Raw genomic sequence first — 24,947 nt, 5'->3', positions numbered from 1 at the left:
AGGGGGGGAGGAGAGGAAAGGGGGAGGAGAGGAGAGGAGAATGAGGAGAGGGGCGAGGAGAGGAAAGAGGAGGAGGAGGGGAGAGGGAGGGGAGAGGGGAGAAGAGGGAGAGAGGGGAGGAGAGGGGATCAGAGAGGGGAGGGGAGGAGGAGGAGAGGGGAGGAGAGGGGGGAGAGGGGAGGAGGGGGGGAGGAGAGGAGGGGGGGGGAGGAGGAGAGAGAGAGAAAATAAAGGAGATGGGAGGAGGAAGGGAGGGAGGGAGGAGAGGAGGGGGGAGGGGAGGAGGGGGGGGGAGGGGGGGTGGGAGGTGAGGGGAGGGGAGGGGAGGAGAAAGGAGAGGGGGTGAGAGGAGAGGAGGTGAGAGGAGAGGAGAGGAGAGGAGAGGATGACAGGAGAGGGGAGAGGAGAGGAGAGAGGAGGGGAGGGGAGGGGAGGGGGAGGAGGGGGGGAGGGGAGAAGGAGAAGAGGGAAGAGAGAGAGGACAATGAAGGAGTGGAGAGGAAGGAGGGGAAAGGGGAGGAGGGAGGGGGAGGAAGAGGGGGGGAAGAGAGGAGAGGGAGGAGGAAAGAGGAGAGGGGGGGAGGAGAGGGAGGGGAGAGGAGGGGAGGGAGGAGAGGGGGAGGGGGGGGAGGGGGAGGAGAGGAAAAAGGAGGAGAGGGGAGGAGAGAGGAGAGGAGAGGAGGGAGAGGGGAGAGGGAGGGAGGAGAGGAGAAGAGAGGAGGAAGAGAGAAGAGGGAAAGAGGGGAGGAGGAAGGGGAAGAAGGGAGGAGAGAGGAGACCTCCAGGGATTACAATTTATCTTTGTAGGGGTATTTGAGGGGAAGGGAGAAGAGAGGAGAGGGGAGGAGAGAGAGAGAGAGGGAGGGAAGGAGAGGAGAGGAGGGAGGAGGAGGGAGAAGAGAGGAGAAGAGAGAGAGAAGAAGGGAGAGGAGGAGGGAGGGGGAGGAGAGGAGAGAGAGAGAGAAGAGAGAGGGAGAGGGAGGGAGAGGAGAGGAGAGGGGAGGAGAGGAGAGGAGGGGAGGAGGGGAGAGGGAAAGGAGGAGAGGAGGAGGAGAGGAGGAGGGAGGAGAGGAGGAGGAGAGGGAAGGGGGAGGAGAGGAGGGGAGGAGGAGGAGAGGGAGAGGGAGGAAGGAGGAGAGAGGAGGGGAGGAGGAGGGAGGAGGGAGAGGAGAGAGATGGGATTAGAGGGGAAGAGAAGAGAGGAGAGGAAAGGAGAGGGGGGAGAGAGTAGGGAGAAGAGAGAGGAGAGAGAGAGGAGAGGAGAGGAGGGGAGGAAATAGAGGAAATTGGGAGAGAGAGGGGGGAGGAGAGGAGGGAGAGGAGAGGAGAGGAGAGGAGAGGAGAGGAGAGGAGAGGAGAGGAGAGGAGAGGAGGGAGGAGGGGGAGAGGAGAAGGGAGGGGAGAGGAGAGAGGGAGGAGAGGAGAGAGAAGTCAGAGTCAAGGTTAGGAGAGAAGGGAGAGAGAGGAAAAACAAGGGGAGGATTGACCAAAGTGTTTTACATCAGTGCAGGTACTAACGTGCTACACACAGTGATACATAGATCTAACAATACATACATAAATACATAGAGACAGCGCTCCCTCAGAGAACCTCGGGAAACCCATTGAGTAGAAATAAATTTGAAGTCTAGACTTAAAGGAGTTGATGGGTGGGGGAGTTCTGATGAAAAGGGGAATGCCGTTCCACTGTCTAGGTGCTGCAACCGCAAAGCGCGGTCGACCCTGAGCTTATTCCTGGACCGCGGGATAGCCAGTAGCCCCAAGTCGGCCGACCTGAGGGACCTGGAGGTAGTATGGTGGGTTAGGAGAGGAGGATGTAGGAGAGGGGAGGAGGAGAGATAAAGGAGGAGCTTGAAGGAAAGGATTCTGAAGGGCACAGGGAGCCAGTGGAGAGAGGCCAGAGGAGGGGTGAGAGAGGTGGGGAGGAAGGGAAGTGCCCATCAAAAGTCCTGCTGCGGCATTTTGGACCAATTGCAGGCGGGACAGGGAGATGATTGGCTGATACCAATGTAAAGGAAATTGCAATAATCAAGGCGGGAGGAGATAATTGTGTGGATGATCTTTTCAAGGTCGTCGAATTGGAGGAATGGTTTGATTTTAGCTATCGTGTGAAGCTGGAAGAAGCTAGCTTTTACCACAGCATTGTCAAACTTCCATGCGGAGTCAAATATCACGCCAAGGTTTTTGACGTGAGGTTTGAGTAAGGAAGTTAGGCTTCCAAAGCTGCTTGCTATTGTTTCGATGGAGTCTGTGGGGCCAAGTAAGATGACCTCAGACTTGTTCTCGGTTTGTTGGAGGAAGTTCTGCGCCATCCAACACTTTATATCCTCGACACAGTGCATGAGGCTGAGTAGAGTTGATGGGTTGTTGGGTTTCAGGGGATGATAGAGCTGCCTGCAAAGCAGTGGAAAGGCAGTTTGGAAATAGGTCTGTAGTAGCTAGGCAAGGTGGGGTCTAGGTTAGGTTTTTTCAGGAGGGGCTGGACCACCACATGCTTGAAACAGGTTGGAACAGCGCCAGTGGCCAGAGAACTGTTGATGATAGAGAAGATGCAGGGACTGGCTATTGCAAAGACATCCTTCATAAGGACAGAGAGGAAAACGTCGAGGTGCAATCCTGCTCCTTCTCGACCTCAGGTTGCAGGTTTCATAGTGGAGACCAGCTTTACAAGGCAGGGTAGAGTAACGGGTTGGAAACAGTCTAATTTAGAAGAACAGACCAATGAGAATGCTAGGTCACGGATGGGAGGGGAAATATTCGTTCTGATGTTCTCAACTTTGCTGGTGAAAAATGTAGCAAATTCTTCGCACTTAGCAGGCAACCCAGCTAAGCTGGTACTGGGGGCAGGACATATGACAGAAGTATGGTACTAAATAGGACCTTGGAGTTATGGGCGTTTTGGGAAATAAGGTCGGAAATGTATTGTGTTCACGCAGATTTTACTGCTTCCTGGTATTTGAGAAGATTGTTTCTCAGAAGTTCAAAGGAAATTTGAAGCTGATCACATTTATACTTCCGTTCTGATTTTCTGCACTCTCTTCTTAGGGCTCTGTTGGTGTCATTGAGCCAGGTCCAGCCTTTCGGCTTAGGCTTTTTCATTTGAAGAGGAGTAACAGAATCCAGGATGGAAGAGCAAGTGGCATTGAATGAAGAAATGAGGTCGTCAGTGCTGAGGAGGGGAGAAGCCTTGATGGTGCAGATGTCGGGAGCAGCTATGAGAGCCTCGGATAATTTACTGGCAGTCGAAGAGTTTATGTAGCGGGAGTAGCGAACAGGGAGATGGGATTTTGAGGGAGAGAAACATAGAAACATAGAAAATAGGTGCAGGAGGAGGCCATTCGGCCCTTCGAGCCAGCACCGCCATTCATTTTGATCATGGCTGATTGTCCCCTATCAATAACCCATGCCTGCCTTCTCCCCATATCCCTTGACGCCACTAGCCCCTAGAGCTCTATCTAACTCTCTTAAATCCATCCAGTGACTTGACCTCCACTGCCCTCTGTGGTAGGGAATTCCATAAATTCACAACTCTCTGGGTGAAAAAGTTTTTTCTCGCCTCAGTCTTAAATGACCTCCCCTTTATTCTAAGACTGTGGCCCCTGGCTCGCCCAACATTGGGAACATTTTTCCTGCATCAGGCTTGTCCGGTCCTTTTATAATTTTATATGTTTCTATAAGATCCACCCTCGTCCTTCTAAACTCCAGTGAATACAAGCCAAGTCTTTTCAATCTTTCCTCATATAACAGTCCCGCCATCTCACTGATCAATCTCGAAAGGCAGAGATGCATCAAATATAATTGCACTATGATCTGACAGACAAGCATCAATAATTTCTATATTACAAATTGGGAGAGCAGATGAGAGCACCTGGTGGAGTGTATGGCCAAGCTTGTGAGTGGGTCCAGTGGTAAGTAGTCAGATTGAAGGACTCAACCAGGTTCATAAATTCACTCACAAGAGGCTTAGTAGGACAGCAGACATGAATGTTAAAATCACCAAGAATCAGGACCCGGTCAAATTTGGGCCACAAGCTAGAGATAAGATCAGCAAATTGTGTGATAAAGTCCTTATGCATTTTTGGTGGGCGATACACAAGAACAATTAAAAGTGGACAGACTAGACCAACTATAATTAGTTGATGTTCGAAGCTAGAGAAATGATCAGCGTTTAGGAGGCGGCAGTTGAAATGTTTCTTAAACACAGTGGCTAGGCCGCCCGCGGAGAGCCTGGGCGAGCTGAAAAAGTTAGATATCAGGACGGAGTTCCACGAGTGGAGCAAACTCACCAGGATTAAGCTAGGTTTCTGTGACCAGTAAAAAGTCCAATTCATGAGCAGTGAAGAAGTCGTTGAGGATGAAGGTCTTGTTCAGTAAGGATCTTGCATTGATCAGGGCCACATTAACAGGGACAGCAGGAAGGTTGTGGTCCATTAGCGGCTCCCACACCAGCTGGTGGAGGTTCAGGGAGACCACTCCGCTGCGTTTCACAGAGAGCCTGGCTGGGAGCCCGCGGGCCGACAGACCAGGGACCGGAATGATGGAACGGAGAGAGGCAAACCTGATCTCAAGTCACCACCGATGGATAGATTCTTCAGCGTTTCCAGGGCACCAGCGTGTTTACTCCGCCTCTTAGCTTCGTTCATGCGACGATGACCATAAGGCCCGGCCCATACACCTACTGGCGGTTGAGCGAGTACCGATCGCTGAAGGAGGTTTTGTCCGGGGACTCGGATGAAGAAATCAACGACAGAGGCTGGGATGTTCAGGACAGTTTGGCGTTCATAGGCTAAGACTGCCTGCGGATCATGCAGATGTCCAGACGAGCGACGATGAGCAGCCAGCCAGAGGAGAAGAGGAAAGGAGAGCACGAAAGGAAAGCTGAGGAAGGGAGGGGGAGGGGAGGAGAGAGGGATGAGAGGAGGGGATAGAAGGGAGGCGAAGAGAGGGCAGAAGAGAGGAGAGGAGAGGAGAAGAGAGGAGAGAGAGAGGAGAGGGGTTTAGCTGATAGGAAGGGGGGAGGAGGGGGAGAGGGGAGGAGAGGGAGAGAGGAGGAGAGGAGGGGAGGGGGGGAAAGGGGGGAGGGGAGGGGGGAGGGGAGAGGGGAGGAGGGGGAAGGGAAGAGGAGAGAGAGAGGAATCTCAGGAGACCATATTACAATTAGGATGGGGTATTTGAGGGGAGGTGAGAGAGAGGAGAGAGGAGGGAGGAGAGGAGGAGATAGGAGGGGAGGGGAGAGGAGAGGAGAGTAGAGGAGAGCAGTAGAGGAGAGGGAGAGGAGAGGAGAGGGGGGAGGGGAGAGGAGAGGGGAGGAGAGGAGAGGAGAGGAGAGAGGAGAGGAGAAGAGAGGAGGGGGGGAGTGGAGGGGAGAGGAGAGGGGAGGAGAGGAGAGGAGAGAAAGGAGAAGAGTGGAGGGGAGGGAGGGAGGGAGAGAGGAGAAGGAGAGGAGGGAGAAGAGGAGGAGGGAGGGGAGGAGGGGGGAGGAGGGAGGAGGAGAGAAGAAGAAAGAAGGGGGAGGGGGGAGAAAGACAACAAAAAAGGGAGGGGCGGGAGTTGGGAGAGGGAGAGGAGGGAGGGAAAAGAGAGAGCCATTCCAGGTGATCAGGCTGAGGACCCACAAAGAGAGGGAGAGAATTCCTGAGGAGAGGGAGATCCCTGAACTAGAGAGAAAAAGGGGAGGGAGGACTCTCTTGAGGAGAGGAGAGAGAATAGAAGAAAGAGGAAAGGATGGAGCGGGAGAGATAAGGGGTGGATAGATGAAGGGAGGGGAGAGGAGTAGGGAGCAAAGGAGAGAGGGGAGAGTAGAGGAATGTAAAGGAGAGGAGAGGGGAGTAAAGCAGGGGAGATGAAGGGAGTAAATGACTGGAGTAAATTGTTCAAGCGCTTTTGATTGCAACATGCACATTAATTTAGATTCAACAAAGAAACTGACAAGTTACTAAAGAGGGGATGAGAGGAGACAAGAGGGAGTGAGGGGCGGAGAGGGGAGGAGCGGAGTGAGGAGAGGAGAGAAAGGAGGCGAGGGGAGAGTAGAGAAGGGAGGGGAGAGCGGGGAGGTGGGAGAGGGAGGGGAGCCGAGAGTAGGAGAGGAGAGGAGAGGAGAGGAGAGGAGAGGGGGGAGATGGGAGGAGGGACAAAGAGAGCAGAGGGGAGGAGTGGAGGGCAGTGGAAAGTGGGAGATGAGAGGAGGGGATGGGGGGGAGGGGAGGTGGGGAGGAGGAGAGAGGGGAGGAGAGGAGGAGGGGGAGAAGTGTTCGGGGGAAGTGGAGGAGGGGAAGGATGAGAGCAGAGGAGGGAAACAGGAGTGGATTGAAGAGTAGTGAAGAAGGGAGGAGAGGTGTGGGGAGGAGGAGATGAGGGCAGAATATACGGGGATAGGGAAGGAGAGGAGAGGAGAGCTGAAAGGGCAGGAGAGGGGATGAGAGGAGAGGGTCGAAGGGAGGCGAAGAGAGGGGAGAGTACGGGAGAGGAGAGGGGTTGAGATGATAGGAGGAAGGGGGAAGGGGAGGAGGGGATGAGAGGAGGGGAGGAGAGGGATGGTATGAGAGGAGAAGGGAGGGGAGGACAGGAGGGGAGATGTGAGGAGGGGAGATGGGAAGGGAGGGGGATGGAAGAGGAGAGAATAGGATAGGAGAGGGGGATGGGAGTGGAGAGTAGTGTAGGATTGTAGGGACAGCAGGGTAGAGGGGAGAGGTGATGAGGGGAGGAGAGGAGCTAATCTCATCACCATATTACAATTATCTTTGGTGCTGGAATTGAGGGGAGGGGAGAGAGAAAGAGGGAGGGGTGGAGATAAGAGGGGTGGGGAGGATATGAGGGGATAGGAGTGGAGAGGGTAGTAGGAGATATTGGATAGGAGAGGGGAGGAGCGTAGTCAAGGTGTGAGGAGAGGGGAGGCATGGGGAGGAGAATGCCGGAGAGGAGAGGAGTGGAGAGTAGGGGAGAGAAGAGTGAAAGGGAGGGTTAGGGAGAGAGGAGAGGAGAGGAGAGAGAAGAGAGGGGGTGAGAAGAGGGAGGAGAGGAGTGAGTAGGGAAGGAGGAGAGAAGAGAACAGGGGACGAGAGGAGAGGAGAGGACAAAAGACAACAGACCATATGTGCAGGTGTAGGCCCTTCAGCCCTTTGAAACAGCACTGCCATTCCATGTGATCATGGCTGATCATCCACAATCAGTACCCCATTACTGCCTTCTCCCCATATCGATGGACTATCTTTAACCACCCTATCTAACTCTCTTGAAAGCATCCAGAATAGAGACGTGAGAAGTAGAAGGAGGGGAGGATAAAGGAGAGGAGGGGGAGAGGAGAGGGGGAGGAGAGCAGAGGAGAAGAGAGGAAAAGAAAGGAGAGGGGGGAAGTAAAGGAGAGAAGATGGAGTAAATGATTGGAGAAAACGAGAGGAGGGCAGGAGAGAAGTGGGGCGAGGAGAGAAGAGGGGAGTAGAGAGTTGAGGAGAAGGGAGGTGAGAATGATGGGAGAGCGGGAAGAACTAGTTTTTAGATTAGTTTTGGAGAGACGATGGAGAAGGTTAATCCTTCGACCATGTCATTTCATGTCATTGTTACGGAGACACGAGGAGCTTTCTAATATCTGAAGTAATGAGCTGGAGTTCCAAGAAGATTGCCGTAACAAGTCGGAAAATCCATGGATGTATCTTACTGTTTTCTATCTACAATAAAGAAAATATTCATCAAAAGACTGTGTGTTGAAGCTTTATGAATGGAGAAGCTCTGAAGGTCTCTGAAGCAGCTTGCAAGCGTACCGAAGATATTCCCCTTATCCATTCTCATCCAATTAGCGGTTAGGGTGCTTATGACCTGAAAGATATGAAAAATCTGCCGCTACATTAAGTCGAAGGATACCTCCGGCACGGGGGTTAAATACCAGTCCCAGAGAGTGGGACAGAAGATTAAGTAGAAGCGAACCTCCGGTGGGGGTTAAATACCAGTCCCAGAGAGTGGGACAGAAGATTTAATTGAAGATCAAGAAGAAGGCTAAGACCTCGGAGAGGCACAGCCAGAGCAGGGTGACCAAGTTAAGAACTCGGAGAGGTGCAGCCAGAGAAGGACATCAAGGCTAAGACCTCGGAGAGGCATAGCCAAAGAAGATTGGTTCCAGTCGTGGAACAGAAGATAAAGATCTCGGCTAGATAAAGCCTTGAGGTCTACTAACAGCATAGGAACGTATCTGAAGACGTATCACTGGATTTGTGAGTACGAATCGATTATTACTCTTTGAATTAAAATCACGGCTTTAATTAAAAGACTTTTGTAACAGAACTCAGAGGTGTTTTCTCCAGCGTGTCTGGGGATAGCAGAACGACCTTGGATTGTTTTGAGTTGCTCCTGATAAGTGCATTCCATTGAATTAGAGCATCATTTTGCATCTAGCATTGGAGAAATGTTCTCTACATTATCAGTATGTTTTAGTTCAGAAAATAAATTGTTGACAAAATGTTGAGCCACAACTAGCAGAGACTTGTTCGATTAATTTAAAGACCTGGCAATCTGCCAAGACCTCTTTTAAATCATGAATTTAGAAGAAGATGAAGGCAGAGCTATGCCAGAAGAACCATGTGGTGGTGGAGAAAGACCCAGACAACTTGAAGAAACAGATTTCACATGCTGCCTGTTCGAGGGAAACCGAGAAAGAGAGAAATGAATTATGGTTGCAGGTTGGCAGATTAATTGATACACAGAAAAAACTAATGGAATCAGAACAGAATGTGATCAAGGTGAAATCTAATATGAGCCAACTATGGAACCTCTACCAGGAGGTTGGCAAGAAACAGAATGTACTGCTGTGTTCAGTGCTGCTGGGAAGAACGCAGAAGACATATCCAGTGGGATGAATACACGAAGAAGATATTCAATGGTTTCAAGAAAAAGGCAGAGAAGTGGTTATCTGAAATTATGTCACAAGTTATGAGCGAAGGAGCTAGAAGCTTGGTGCTTAAAGGAGCACATGGTGGAGAAAGACCAGCCAGACAAGTTAAAGTCACTGAGAAAGTTCGAATTCATGTTCTCAAGGAGACTGAATGGATAGGACCAAGTTGTGGAAGAGGATTAGAAGGCTATTTGAAAGTGTGAAGACACTCATGGAATCAGAAGCTAAGCAGGAGAAGGTGGAGGATAAATTACGCCTGAGACGTAGCCTTAGCCAGGAGCTGAAAGAGAAGCAGGACACACTACTGGAAGCAGAGCATTCTCAAGAGGAACGTGAAAGACATTATAAGTGGGATTCAGAAAATACGGAGTATCATGATAAATCCATGGATGTTGCAGAAGCATGGTTAGCGCAAGTTGACAAAAGTAAATATAGCAGAAAAGAAGATACTAAACAAGAAGAAGATGAAGGTGATGATATAGCACCGGGAGATAGTATTTCTAATGTATCTTCATGAAGATCAGGCCGTAGATCTGGTTGCTCAGCCAGTTCAGTTTCGAGGGCTTCTACTCAATTGGGAGCAAAAGTTGATTTAGCTGCGCTCTCAATAGAAGCGGATGCCATGAAGAAAAAACATCAGAAGGCCCGACAGCAAGAAGAGATGATGCGACAGCAAGAAGAGGTGGTGTGACAGATAAAGCGAAAGCAAGAAGAGATGGCACGATGTCAGGAACAACTGGAATTAGATACAAGGTGGCCAAAGCCTTCTGGAATGTTCGCCTCCATATGAGTTTTGGTCGGCCTCTTGTCCTTCTTCCATCGGGTTGTCATTGCTATCTTAGGTGCACGTTCTGGTGACACTGTGCGTACATGTCCTGCAGATTTCATCCTGCGTACCTCTATGTCCTGCCTGAGAGGCTTTGTTGCAGTTTCCCGGAAGATTAATGCATTCTCGGGTATCTTTCCTTTGAGAACCAGCAACTTACAAGAGGTACAGCTGTATCAATTGCTGAACTGAAGTATGGGCACTCAGTAATGGTATTGTCAGCATGAATATTGACTGGGAATTAATTATTGAAAATGCTAAAATTATTAAAAATATGTATATTTTTTCTTTGTAAACGCAGTGCAAAGGAAGAAATGAAGAAAGCAAACACAAGTAAAATATCGAAAATCATGAACTTGGTGGGTAGTGATATAGATACACAAATTGTTTTAACATCAATCCATTTGAACAACAGTCATATCAATTTCTAAACTGAAGTTTTCAGTTAATGTAAACGTAATTTATTAATTCTAAACTAATGGTATCTGTAATATAACACAGGTAAAGTTCACAAGTTGTAGGAGTAGAATTGGACCATTTGGCCCATTGGGTCCACTGCCATTCAATCATGGGTGATCTCTGCCTCCTAATCCCATTTTCCTGCCTTCTCCTCATAACACTTGATACCTGTTCTAATCAAGAACTTGTCTATCTCTGCCTTAAAAATATCCACTGACTTGGCCTCCACAGCCCTCTGTGGCCAAGAGTTTTACAGATTAAATACCATCTGACTAAAGAAGTTCTTTCTCACTTCTACCTCCTCTTTCTAAAAGTGTGCCCTTTAATTCTGAGACTATGAATCTCTGGTCCTAGACCAGGGGTGGGGAACCTGCGGCCTTCTAGGCCATTAAGTGCGGCCTTTTGAATGAATCCAAATTTTGTACAACAAATCCTTTTATTTTTTATTCATATATTTTTGTTTGTCTTATTATTTTCATTTTAATCTTAAAATGAACGTATTTAAAATACTAAAGAGTTAAAGAAGATTCAACGAAATAATCCTCCCTGACTGACGGCTACAATTAAAACAATAGTAAGTCATGAGGGCTATATTAACAAAATAATGTACATTTTGAAGTATATCTAATTGAAGTTTCTTGGATGTGGCCTTAATAGATTACAGCTAACTTAAAGCGGCATTCCAACATGAAAAAGTTTCCCTGCCCCTTTCCTAGACTCTCCCACCATTGGAAACATCCTATAGCCTGGGACTGGATGTAAAATATCCCGACAGGCTTTGGGAGGATGCTACTAGCTAGAGACAAGCAGAGCAAAACTCTGGGAACAGGAGAACAAAGAAACACTGTGAAAATGGTCAGATGAGGAACATCTAGTGACAACAGAACTGCACGTACTTTCATTGCTCGGCAGTATGGCCTTGAGAAGGTAAGGTGTCTGGGAACGGCCATTTTAATAAGGAACTGTATGATGAGAATGAAAATATGAACAGACAACATAATTAAGAACTCCCCAGCCTGATAAGGAACGAAGATGCGTTTTGTTTATTCGGCACTTGGATGAGTGACAACTCAAAATGATTGACTTTAGAATTGTGAGAGCGTTGGGTTTGAACAAAGGCTCCCTTTAGGAGATTGAAGGAAAATTAGTATAAACGATGGGCGGTCTGAAACATGGGCAGCGACAACCCAGGAACAACCATCACAAGAAGGAGGGACTTGAGTTCAAAGCTCAGGGAAGACAAACCCCCTACGAACAGAGTGACTGTCCAATTCATTCATAGGGGCAATATCTGACTTTGTTATTTAGATTTAGAAGTGATAAGTTGAAATAGTAAAGTCAATGAGAAGTTATTAGAAGTCAAGTATTTGCATGCATGTTTTAAGTTACTCGGCTGTTAATAAAGATTAAGTTGTACTAAACTAAATTAAAAATCAGTTTAGAGTCTTGTTCGACACGTCAGTTGATACCCTATAGAGGTATAGGGTCACCAATCCTTTCCATATTCACTCTATCTATGCCTTTCATTATTCTGTAAGTTTCAATGTGATCCTCCCTCAACCTTCTAAATGCCAGCGAGTAGAGGCCCAGTACAGTCAAACGCTCACCATGTGCTAACCCACTCATTCCTGAGTCATTCTTGTAAACCTCCTCTGGACTCTCTCCAGAGCCAACACATCCTTCCTCAGATATGGTGTCCAAATTTGCTCACAGTACTGCAAATGCAGGCTGACCAGCACCTTATTGAGCCTCAGCATTGTATCTCTCCTTATAGAGCCTCAGCAGTGTATCTCTCCTTATAGAGCCTCAGCATTGCATCTCTCCTTATAGAGCCTTACAGAGCCTCAGCATTGCATCTCTCCTAATAGAGCCTTATAGAGCCTCAGCATTACATCTCTCCTTATAGAGCCTCAGCATTTCACCTCTCCTTATGGAGCCTCAGCATTACATTTCTCCTTATAGAACCTCAGCATTTCACCTCTCCTTATAGAGCCTCAGCATTACATCTCTCCTTATAGAGCCTCAGCATTACATGTCTTGCCTAAAGGTTTATAGTTAATTATGCCGACTACTCTTTTTCACTTTTATTGATTAGTACTCTGTTTCTTCCATTTCTCATTTTACTTCGGAGTCACATGAGTGACTACGTGAAGAAGCCCGCCCCAGCACGCATTGCGGCATTACGTTTCAGCAGGCAACAGCGGCAGGCGGGAGACAGGGCTCCCGCAGAAACGAGAAAAACTAAGTTTAGGTAAGTACTTACCTTTATTTTTACAGCCCCTTTGCGTCTGCTTGTTCCCCGCAGGGCATGCAAGCGGCCCCCTTGGACTCCGGGAGGAGTTTTTTCCGTTGTCGGGAGGGGAGGAAAGACGCTACCAGGACCGCACTCACCGGCGGACCATGGATGGGAGCTGTGCCGGTGCCAGTAACTCTCCACAGGGGCGACATCAAGAGAGCGCAGGAAGACGGCGCTAGCACTGCGTTGGAGGTCCCCCTCAGTCCTCGCTCGCTCTCGAGTACTGTCCAGGTGAGGCAGGCAGGCGGGCGGGAGGAGGCTTCCGACTTTTGCGGAGCCGGTAAGGGGACCCACTGTGCAGTGCTGGCGTGAGTGCGCTGCAGCCCGAGTGCAGGTGAGCAGCAGCCCGAGTGCAGAGAGAGAGAGAGAGCAAGGACCGCTAATCAGCGGCCCGCTCCCGACACTGCACCAAGCCCGTCAGCATCAACAGCGGGCTGGGGAAAATGCTGCACCTGCCCGCTCGACGGAGGAAACGTCATTGGGCAGCAACAGGTGGTAGGACCGCTTAGCGGGCGGTCCGCAAACCCGACACCGCGACCGAGCCAGCCCGCTAGCGCCTGAGCAGCGGGCTGGATGTGTGTAAAACCGGGCGGTGGAGCCGACATCGGACTGGGACGTCTGTCCACCCAGGAGGGGGAGAGACAGCCGCCTGAGCTGCAGGAGCGGCTCTTGGGCATAGGAAAGGTGAGTTTGCAGTTGTGTTTTATTACAGATTTCATGAACATAACGCAAAAACTCGCAAAGAGAAACTGCCCCGCTCCAACTCTACCAGCGGGGCAGCAAACGGCGGCAGCGTCGCTCGCAGAGCGTTTTTCGCTGTCCATGAGACCGAGCCAAGCCAGTCTCGCCAGAGCCTGCACTGCGGACTGGGAAAGCGGCCAGGAAGCCAAACGGGCGGTGGTCTCCGATTCGTCGGAGGGGGACATGTCTCTACCAAAGCAGAGAGAGACAGCTGCCTGAGCTGCACTTAGCAGCTCCTGGAGGAGAAGGTCCACCGGGAACAGCAGCGCTCCCGGCGAGACAGGACAGGCACCTCCTCCATAGTGTCGTGTCAGGCACTGCCCTTTGCTACCCTCATACCACGGGTTGGAGCAGGAGGCTAGCATTGGTGTCCAGGGCAGGGCTGGTCTGCTAATGGGGCAGGCGGACAAAATCAGGAGTATGCATGAGGTGCAGGATCAGGAACAGCTGTTGGGTGTGGTGGACCGCTTCGTAGCAACCCCACGGGCTGGAGCACCGCCGGAGCCAAAACAATGGCAGCCAGCACAAAACTCTACTAAAAAAGGTGCTCACCGAGGAGCTGCAAGAATATACAGCACCAGAGAACTGTGAGGCCTTAAGGGGAATAAGCCTCAAACATATGCTCGTTCTGTGGAGATAACGAGATGAACACATACCACCAGAAAGGGCTGGTATTAAGATGTACCACACAATTCGAACTAAACAATCTCCGAATGGAATATAACACCTGCCCTCAATCTCAAAATTTGCAGGCTTGAGCAAAGCCCCAGCTGCGGAGGCAGACTCACTGCTATTTGAGAGAGATCTGAACAAAAAGCTGAAGGAGATGGAAGAGGCATCAAAAACCTTCGGCATCATGAGGGCAGGCCCTGGGACGAGCAAACCACGACTTCCGATACCCAAGCAGCAGCACCTCACGGCATCCACCAGTCGATGTCTAGAATATGGGACTGGTGAACGCTTGGGGCCGCACTATCCCCAAAGATCGACCCCCTGGAAAATGCACCTCCCCCCAACGTCGCCAGCACGTCCTCAGAACAAAAGCACTCAGAAAACAGAAAACACAAAACCGCCAATAACTATGGAGGTAGGTGGGTCTGGTTCCTACCAGCATATAGAGCGCTTTCTTGGACTATCTTGGCTTTCATATTAATTCAGTCCACGTAACTATAATGTGCCAAGAGACAACATAGTTGAATTGGCACAAACAAGCAACAAATTAATGGTCAAACTACCAACTACTCGACAAATAACAGAGTAATTGGGAAAAAATGGTACCATTTCTGTCTACATGATTCAGATGTTAGTATCAAAAACAACATATAGGTTGTCATTGAGCATCTCATGAAGTTACCCACTGAAGTAATATCAGAAAGACAGTGGTGGGGTTACCACTTATACTGGGCATTAATTATCTAAAAAATGTTCGGGTGAATTTTATGAGTTTTAAAGCACTTGCATGTATGGGTATAAATAGACTACACTATGGAGGTGGCCTATATTAACCATATGGCAGCATAAAGTCGGTATCATATGACAAGTTGGTCAAAACAATTTGGCAATGGTATATCCATAGATGTATTTTGACTATCAACAACTTACCTGCCCGGTAAACAAAATATAGTGACAGACACCAGGTCACATAATATTAAGGACAACATCAATTAGATGTTTTCATATAAAGTTTTAACAAAACTATCAAGCTATATGATGCAACAGATATTAATGCATTTCATTGTCTCTGTACTGCACATTGACAATGACAATTAAAATGGAATGTGAATCTGATATCGATTATTTGCATCAACGCTATATCACCAGGTGTTCGGGGATGTCCTATGTATGTCGCGGGGGAAACCAGACCCTGGGGCAGTGGAATCCTCATTAAAAATTTCTCTGGGACAGATAGTTCCAGCAGAAAGCTCGTCAGCTATATATATTAACTTTTCTGACCTATAGGTCATGTTGTCATTCAAGAATGTATTTATAATATTGATAGACAAATGCGTTCACGCTGCATTGGTGAAATTAATTCTATGTATTTTTTCCCTTCTGCCTCACCAATCGAGAACAACGCACAGTACAAAAGGATTCTGCTTCAGGTATTTGATAGTACCTGACGGACTTACGCAGCCATTGTTTCACTTTACGCCATGACATGGTTGTTGAAACTTGGATGGTATTTCCCAGTACCCAGAATTATTAACAATCGGAGCCGGGCACAAGTCAACTGTGCCATGGGAAAAAATAAGCTCCTGAGCTGCAGATTCTGCGCAAGCCTCTGGGACTGGGATTGTTATACTGAACAATCGACACCATGTCAGCATCCTTTTGAACATCCACTGGACTACAACACTTCTCCAGCATCAAGAGAAGTACTGCAAGGATACAGGGAGAACCTACTCATCCGATACAGTTACTACGAACTGGAATTCCTGGAGAACCTTCATCACGATGAAGGATTCGGCTACAGTACCATCAACACAGCTAGAATTGCCCTGCCTGTTGTTTCAAAACAGCTACAGGACAACAGGCCATGGGGTCACTGGCTGGTGGTAAATTTGAAGGGTATTAAAACTCTAAACCCCTAGACCAGGTACACCCATATATGGGATGTCACAGTGGTTAACCATACTTCAGGGGATACCCACCAGCCAGAGCCCTAAACCTGAACCTTCTATGCACTAAACACATTGTTGAAGGCACACGGAGCAGCACAGAGGGTCCAGTCACTACTCCTATTTACTACTGGACACCATGCTCATAGCGTCAGACCAGATCTCTATCATTGTCCAGGGAATGGTCAAACCAAACCAGGAACACCTTATCCAGTCATAAAACCCGGGCTTACCCGCCAAGAAACACGGTAATGTGCCATGACCCTATTACCTTACATAGACACAACCTAATTATTCGAGGGAGATTAAAAGCCTTGTGGGTTGGTCACAAAAAACCTTGTGGTCGGGTAACAAGCCTTTTTTGAGATGGCTCAAGCAGGTATTAAAGCTCCTGGGATAAAACTAGCATGTACAAAGTTTTCATTCCAGGACAAGCTTCCACGTCAACGGCAAAAGAATGGACGTGCCTGTAAACCACATCCTGACTACAGCAGAATGGTGGGGGTAAACGTTCAGAGAAATAATTTATTATAAACTGTTGACAAAACCTGTTTTATTTGCAGGGAAGATTCCGATCTGCAAATATTTTAAATTAGCCAAGGGGAGCATTTAAATTTCTTCAGTGTTATTGTAAAAATACCATTGTTTTTCTATAAACAGATTCATTGGTTCATTATGATAACACGCTTCCTCCCTCAAAGGCTTCGGCAGCGAGTGATATAAAGCTGTTACACGGTTTGAAATCACAGAAGCTTTGAAATCTTCACGTAGTCACTCACGTGACTCCGAAGTAAAATAGTAAGATTAAACGAGAACTTACCAGTTTGAAGTTTGATCTGTATTTTATGAGGAGTTACGATGAGGGATTACGTGCCCTCCGCTCCCACCCTCATTACATGGATCAAACTGATAAATTGATGTCTCTTTATTCTTCACTATGTTACTTCAAATCTTGTGTCTATCTGTGATTCCACACCGCTGCTTTGAAGTATGCCGCAATGCGTGCTGGGGCGGGCTTCTTCACGTAATCCCTCATCGTAACTCCTCATAAAATACAGATCAAACTTCAAACTGGTAAGTTCTCGTTTAATCTTACTATTCTCACTGGCTTTTTGTTCACTCATATACCTGTATTATTTCTTTAAGACAAACTTAAATGAATTATTTAACTTCTCTGCCATTCTCCATATTTAATTCTCCTGTCTCTGCCTGTAAGGGCCAACACCTGCCATCTTTAGCATTATACTCCTGCAGTCCATTTTATGTTCACACCATGCGAGGCATAGTATGGAAACAGGCCTTTAGGTCCACCTTACCCATGCCAAGTGAGATTTATTCTAGTCCCATTTGCTCACATTTGGCCCATATCTCTTCAAATCTTTCCTATCCACATGTGCCAAGCGTTTTTTTTTAAATAATGTTATAGTACCTGTTTTAACTATCTCCTCTGGCAGCTCCTTCTATATACACACCACCCTGTGTGTGGAAAAAGTTGACCCTCTGGTTCCTCTTAAATATTGCCCCTTTCACCTTAAATCTATGTTCTCTGCTTCTTGATTTCCCCTACTCTGGGTAATAGGCTGTGCATTCATCCTATCTACTCCCCTCATCATTTTGCACACCTTGTCTTGTATTCCATCTGGCATCTCTTTATCAATTTCTTCATTCTCCTTTGTTCTAAATTTTCCCATTCTTCAGGTCAAAAACTATTTCTGACAATGTATGAGCTTTTTAACACCCTTTAATTCCTCATGCCAGCCATGGATAATTCACTGTTTTTTGTTGGGTTTTTGTGCATTAAAATAATTGTCTTTATTGTTCTTGATGTCAGATCAAAGGGAAGGTAAAGGTGCCAAAAAGGAAGACGAAAATAATGCCTTTTGAAGATCTAGGAAATGATGAAACTGGTGAAGCAATTCCACAAATTGTGCAAGGTAAATAAAAATCCTTTTGCTCTGACATATCCATAAGGAAACAGCAATTTATTGGGAACTAAACATAATATTTGAAATGAAGTAGTCACCAAAAAGTGCATCATTTTGAAAGCCACTTTTCTATGTTTCTCACAGTGAATGATCCAATGGCACTTTATTGTCTCATGTATCTAGGTAGAGTGAACTTCATGTATGATATACAGTTCAGTAAGAATCTTGTTGTAAATGGGGCACAATCATACTAAAGTACAGGAGTGTGAGATTAGTAGATCACATTGAGGCACTACACGAGAGTCACCATGTTTCTAGCGACATCTTGTGCCCTTCAAGTTCAGAGTTATTAAACATGTGCGAGTCTCAACTTGGCCATAAAGGCAGGCACATTGTCCAGGAGGTAGCAATGGGTTGGAGTTGCAGGGGTCAGCTTGACCAGGTGATGTGTCGATGCCCTCCACCGTTGCTTTGCTGCTCCGTGCCGATGCAGACTGCATCTGATCCACATGCATGGCCAGTGGGTTGGAGTTGCAGGGGTCAACTTGACCAGGTGACATGTCGATGCCCTCCACCGCTGTTCCGTGACGATGCAGGCTGCATCTGATCCACATGCATGGCCAATGGGTTGGAGTTGCAGGGGTCAGCTTGACCAGGCGATGTGTCGATGCCCTCCACCGTTACTCTGCTGCTCCATGACGATGCAGACTGTATCTGATCCACATGCATGGCCATTTGGAACGGCCCCTGATCTAATTGGAATTTGGAAGGGAGACGGATGGAGAGAGAGGGGGGAAAGCATGGGTTATTTGAAGTCAATATTCATACCGCTGCCCAAGCGAAATGTGTGGTGCTGTCCCTCCAATTTGTGCTGGGCCTGACTGACATTGGAGGAGGCCCAGGCCAGAAAGGTCAGTATGGGAATGGGAGGGGGTATTAAAGTGTTTAGTAATTGGGAGATCAGGTAGGTTTAGGTCGACTGAAAGCAGCCGAGGATCGAACCTGGGTCTCTGGCATTGTGGGGCAGCAACTCTACCACCTGTGTCACTGTGCATCCCTTCTCTGTATGGAAACCCAATCACAGATTAGGCAACCGGTTTACAGAGCCATTACAATACAATACAATACAATACAATACAATACAATACAATACAATTTTATTTGTCTTTTGAACCTCGTTGAGGTCCAAATGAAATGTTGTTTCTGCAGTCATACATACAAAAAGAAAAATACATCTCCTCCTCGCTGTGATGGAAGGCAAAAACGTATCTCTCCCCTGCACTCCCTTCTCCCCCCGATGTCAGAGTCAAAGCCCCCGGCGGGCGATGGTAATTGTCTCACGGCCATTAAAGCCACGCCGGTTGATGCAAGGCCACGCTCTGGGTCTTGTTGTTGGAGCCCCCGGCGGGCGCTAGCAAAATTCCGCAGCTATTCCAAGCCGCGCGGGGCAGTGATGTAAGGCCCCACTCCAGGTACTCTTCAACCCCGCAAGTCAACGTTGCGGAAGCCCCGAAAAGCGACTCCCAGCAGGGATCCGCGGGCTCCCGGTGTTCCTGTCTGCCAGACCAGCGGTTGGAGCCTCCGAATCTCCAGAGGTCGGGTCACAGCAGCGCGCCACCACCGCTCCACCCGCTCCGGACTCGGCCAGCTTTGTGAAGGTATGTAAGTCCGCAGCTCCGCGACTGGAGCCCCAGGTCATTCCTGCTGGAAGCCGATCCACGTTGCAGCCCCAACGACAATGGGGACCCGACAAAGAAAAGGTCGGGTCTCCCGTGCAGGGGAAAATTTTTTAAGTTTCCCCACCCCACCCACCCCCCCGCCCCCCCCCACTCACATACCCCGTCAAAACAAGTAAAATAAAAACTACATTGAAACGAGACAGAAAATAATAAAAAGACAGACGGACTGCAGAGGCCGCTGCGATGTGAGTCGCGCCGCCCACCGGAATTTAGTAACCCAAGAGTGAAGCAGTGTGACTATTCTCATGGGGAAGTTATGTTTTTTTTAATGGAAAGCCTTTCATTATCTGAACTGTCAAAAAATTAATAATATTATCTATTATTAATTAAATTAATATAGCATTAAGAAATGGAATTTGAGTCCAAATAATGCCTAGAATAATACAATATGGCAAATGCCATTAGAGCTAAATATACAAAAGATATTTTGCAAACTATGACTTACACCCTGCACTAAGATGAAAGTTGATTGTGAAAACTCAATAACGTTTTCAGAAGAATATAGATTTGTACAATTAGTTTGTACTTTTGGTGATGATCAGAAAATGTTATTCTTCAACTTTTAACTTGGTATATTTCTCATTTATCCATTTTTGCAGAACATCAATTGCCACTATTGCTGGCAAGTGCGAGAGTAACCAATGATACCAGGGTTACATTTGTGCTCATCTGGAAGTGAACCGCTCAATCATTTGCAGGTATTCCGTCCCTTAATCTTAAACGTTGTCCCTTTCATTCTGAAATGTGTGCATCCACATTTAACTAAATGGGAGGATTCACTGTGCATGCTGTTGGGTTGTAAAATACCCAAGTGGAATATGAGGTGTTTTTCCACTTTTGAGTGTGGCCTCACTCTTATTGATGGAGGTGGCCTAGGAGTGGAGGATCATTCAAGGAAGAGGGGGTTCAAAGAGCCTAGCACCCAGGACATCTGGCAGGCCTTGGTCGACTAAGTGCGTGTATTTGGTGGATCAGTCGCCTGATCTGCACTTGTTCTTGCTGATGGTAGGAGACCACACCGGGAGGCTCACTGTGGTGGATGGTGTTGGAGGACATTCGTGCGAGCCCCTGCCTCAATATACAATATCAAATAGACAATAGGTGCAGGAGAAGGCCATTCAGCCCTTCGAGCCAGCCTTTCAATGTGATCATGGCTGATCATCCCCAATCATCCCCATTCCTGCCTTCTCCCCATATACACTGATTCCACTATCTTTAAGAGCCCTATCTCTCTCTCTCTTGAAAGTATCCAGAGAACCTGCCTCCACCACCCTCTGAGGCAGAGAATTCCAGACACTCATAACTCTCTGTGTGAAAAAGTGTTTCCTCATCTCCATTCTAAATGGCTTACTCCTTATTCTTAAAGTGTGGCCCCTGGTTCTGGACTTCCCCCAACATCGGGAACATGACTTTAGTTTCCTGACTTTAGTGTGTCCAAACCCTTTGTAATCTTATACTTTAAAGATTATAATATAATCTGGAACTGGATTATAATATAATCTCCACTGGAAGGGCATCTTGATGACCCTGCATGGACTTGAGTGAGAGGTATAGCACCACCTGTGGTCGCAGGAGAAACTGCCTGGGAGGAAGAGGTGATTTGGGTGTCATTGCCTCGGGCAATCTCCCCTGCACAGATTGAAACTTTGTAGTTCCACAACCCTGTACTGCTCCTTTCTATATCCTTCCCCAAATCCCCCCTCTCCCCTGCCCCCTCCCTTCTGGCCTCCATCTGAGATACCTCTCGCACTCTTCCACACATCAATAACTTTCAATTCCTAGCCCCCCATTCCCTCATCTTCACCATGAACCTTCAGTCCATTAATAATTGTATTCCCCACTGTGAAGGTCATGGAGCCCTCGGGTTCCTCCTCCAGAGACCCATTCAGTTCCCCTCTGTAAACACTCTCCTCCACCTGGTGTAACCATGGGCAGCACCTTTTGCCCCACCAATGCATTTATTTTCATTGGTTATAATCAAACAGTCCTTATTGCAAACATACACTACTGCTCCACTCTTTCTCCACTGCATCGGGGCAGCCTGCCTGCCGCCTGCACCCTTACACAACTTGCTGATTTCATTAACTTTTCCAGTAACTTCCACCCTGCCTGTCCTCAAATTCACTTGGAACATCACTGACATTGCTCTCCCCTTTCTTGATCTCTTCGTTTCCATTACAAGGGACAGATTATTGACAGACATCAACTACTGTACACACACACTGACTTCCACCACCTATACATCATCCCACCCTGCCTCCAGCAACGATGCCATCCCCTATACTCAATGTCACCATCTCTGTTGCATCTGCTCTCAAGATGAGGCTTTCCATTCAAGGACATCCTCTTTCTTTAGCAAACATGGTTCTCCCTGCTGTCGTACGTACGTATATATGGACCTGTATCTCCCGTGTCCTGTAGTTCTTCTCTCACTCCCCCTCTCCCCAAATGAACAAGGATAAAGTTACCCTGCTCCTTACCTTTCATACCAGCTGCCTCCACATCCGGCATTTCAGCCACCTACATCACCACTACCAATCACCTCTTGCCATCCTTATCCACAGAGACTGCTCCCTCCACACTCCTTAGTTCCCACCCATACCATCCCCTCTCAGGTACTTTCCCCTGCAACCGCAAGAGATGTAATACCTTTTCCTATACTTCCTCCATATATACCCTGCAATTCAGTTCTCACTACCTATCCCCACACCCCCCCCCCCCCAGGCCACAGCCGGAATAAGCATAAAGCTCCTCTTAGAATAGAATAGAATAGTTTATTTATTGTCATTGTAACATGAACCATGTACAACGAAATCTTGTCCTGGTCCTTTGCTTTTCATTCCAACAGACTTTGCAACTTCCCATCCCCACACCTTTCCACCCAGACTGCTCCCTCTCCGCAACTCTTTGCTTCACTCGTCCTTTCCCACCCGAATGACCACCTTTCCCGATATTTTCCCTGCAGCCACAGGAGATGCATCCTCTGCAAACTTACTAATCATGCTTTTGGACATTAGACGGGAATGTACTAGGCATGTTTAGTACGGTTTCAGATGATACTAAAGTGAGCAGCTTTATACACAGTGAAGGTGGTTATCAAAAATGACAGTAGGATCTTGATCAGCTGGGCAAGTGGGCTGAAGAATGGCTAATGGAGCTTAATGCAAGTAATTGTGAGGTTTATATTGTGAAGTCTAACCAGGGCAGGCAGGATGAATGGTGGGGCTGTGGGAAATGCAGAGCAGAGCGCTTCTAGTACAGCTAAACGGTTCCATGAAAGTGGCAGCCAGCACAGGTAGCTAACTAGCTAGGGTGGTAAAGACAACTTTTGTTACATTGGCCTTCGTCAGTTGAGTGTAGAAGTTGGACATTATGATGCGATTGTGCAAGACATTAGTGAGCCTACATTTAGAGCATTGTGTTCAATTTTGGTCAGGGATGCCATCAAGCTGGAAAGAGTCCAGAGAAGATTTACGAGGTTGTTGCCAGGACTCGAGGGCTTGATCTCGAAGAGGGAATCTAGGGAGAGGTGGAATTGAGGTATTTGGAGATTAGGTCAGTGCAGCAGTGAGAAACAATGGGTTAGCCAAGTCAGTCCAATCTGTGGATTTTGGGACTGAGCCCGTGGTTGGAGTTGTGGATGAGAAATCAGCAGTGGTGAAGACACACCCAAACCACCACCTCCCTCCCCAGGTACTTTCTCCTGGAACCAGAGGAAATGTAACACTTATCCCTATACTTCCTCACATCCATCCAGGAATCCCAAAGTCCTTCCAGGTGAGACAGGGTGTCACATGCACCTCCTCTACCCTCTACTACATTCTTTGCTCCTGATGTGGCCTACTTGACTTCTTCACCAAGACCAAACTTAGACTGGGCAACCTTTTTGTCAAATACATAAATTTGGTCCACTAAGGCTAGTTATATCTCCAGGTTCCTTAACCATTTGATCCCCCCGTCCCATTCCCATTGCCATACTGACCTTTCTGTCCTGGGCCTTCTCCATTACCAGAATGAGGCCACCTCGTATTCTTTATTTTGTTTGGGTCGCTTCACTGCATGTGATAGTTCCGCTCTTGCTCCCCCCTCCCCCTCCCCACCAGATAGAGCAAAGATGGTCCTTGCGTATCTCCCCTCCACATCCAGCATATAATTCTCCAAAACTTCCGCCATCCCACTGCCATCTTCTCATCGCCACTCTTTTCCCCTTCCCACAGAGACCGCTCCCTCTGCAACTCCTTGGTCACCCTTTTCTTCCCATCCAAACCATCCCTTCCCCCGGATATTTTCCGCTGCAAACACAGGAGATGTGTCATTTGCAAACTTGCATGCTTTTGTACGGTTGAGAATGTACAAGGCTGATTAGTAAGCTTTCAGATGACACAAAGTAGGTAGTATTGTAGGCGGTGACACTGGTTATGGTAAGTTACAGCAGGATCTTGCACAGCTGGGAAAATGGGCTAAAGAATGGTGAATGGAGTTTGGTGCAGATAAGTGTGACGTGTTGTATTTTGTTGGTCCACAGCATTTCCCGGATACAAGCAGGATAGGCGGCATTGGCGGGCTGCAGGACCCCAGCATTTGTCGTAGTAACACCACCTACCTCTACCCAGCTGGAAACCAGCCTTCCGATGGAACCCACAACCGACACAGAAAATGGCTGCGGGCTGCAATGCCGACAGGTCCGATGGCTTGCGATCACCGAGACCACCCACGTACAGAATCCTCGCAGTCCGCTCGCGCTTGCTCAGCCCGAAAGTGCATAATAGGAGTGTCTTCAGGCCATCATACTTGACGGCTGATGGCGGCTGGCGAAGTAAATGAACGAGACGACCAGCCGTGTCCTTATCCAAGTCCCCGGCCACGTAATAATATTTTGTGTCGTCGGCAGTAATGTGCTGAATATGAAATTGAGCCTCGGCCTGCTCCAACCATACGTGCAGCTGCAACGTCCAAAACACGGGCAATTTAACCGCAATGGCATTCTGCTGAGCCGGAGGGCCAGCGACTGCATCGGGTGGGCTGTTAGCTGCTTTCATTGTGCGATTCAAAACCAGTTTGAAAAATGTCGTGGTCACCAATAAAGCGTAATAAAGTGAGCCACACGTTGTTAGCTCAAGCTTTATTAAACAAATTCTAATTCCAAAACAATAGCAGTGCTGCTGAGCCCAGAGTAACTGCATGTCATTGCAGCAGGGTACTCCCTCGACTTCTTTTCCAACCCCCGCCCGCCCCTCAGTCACGTGCCTCTTACCACACGATGAATGAGGGTTTGATTAACCAGAGGCCTGACCACAAGATGGCGCCACAAGTGTACTTTTTTATAAAAAAGTGCACTCATTGGTTTCCATCAGTTCTTGTAAAATGAAATCTTTATGGTCCAACTTTCAAAAAATTATTATTACAAATTAAATATGATTTATTACTATGTGCAAATTTTGTTAAAGATAATTTTTCCCTGT

General features: G+C 47.8%; 1 protein-coding gene across 2 annotated transcripts; it reads right to left on the bottom strand.

Annotated features, from left to right (window-relative positions):
- Window positions 1-16,447: 16,447 nt before the first annotated feature.
- LOC129711752 (uncharacterized) lies at window positions 16,448-24,698 on the bottom strand. 2 transcript variants are annotated; one of them, XM_055659680.1, is made up of 2 exons: window positions 24,089-24,698; window positions 16,448-18,498 (listed from the first exon to the last, which is right to left on the bottom strand). In XM_055659680.1, the coding sequence occupies exons 1-2, from the start codon at window positions 24,666-24,668 to the stop codon at window positions 18,287-18,289; spliced, it is 792 nt and encodes a 263-aa protein (XP_055515655.1). In that variant the 5' UTR covers window positions 24,669-24,698; the 3' UTR covers window positions 16,448-18,286. The 2 variants fall into 2 exon arrangements, with proteins under 2 accessions (XP_055515655.1, XP_055515656.1); XM_055659681.1 differs by having other exon boundaries at window positions 16,448-18,493.
- Between the last annotated feature and the right edge of the window lie 249 nt (window positions 24,699-24,947).

This window comes from Leucoraja erinacea, chromosome 30 (assembly GCF_028641065.1).
Source record: "Leucoraja erinacea ecotype New England chromosome 30, Leri_hhj_1, whole genome shotgun sequence".
Lineage (NCBI taxonomy): Eukaryota > Metazoa > Chordata > Chondrichthyes > Rajiformes > Rajidae > Leucoraja > Leucoraja erinaceus.
Note: the sequence above shows the minus strand (reverse complement) of the source record. Positions and strands in the feature narration are given on the sequence as shown.

Coding starts and splice junctions, on each gene's coding strand:
- LOC129711752 (XM_055659680.1), bottom strand. CDS start 24,668: ATGCAGTTACTCTGGGCTCAGCAGCACTGCTATTGTTTTGGAATTAGA. Junction 18,499..24,088: donor TGGTTTCCAGCTGGGTAGAG/GTAGGTGGTGTT, acceptor AATTCCAATTAG/ATCAGGGGCCGTTCCAAATG.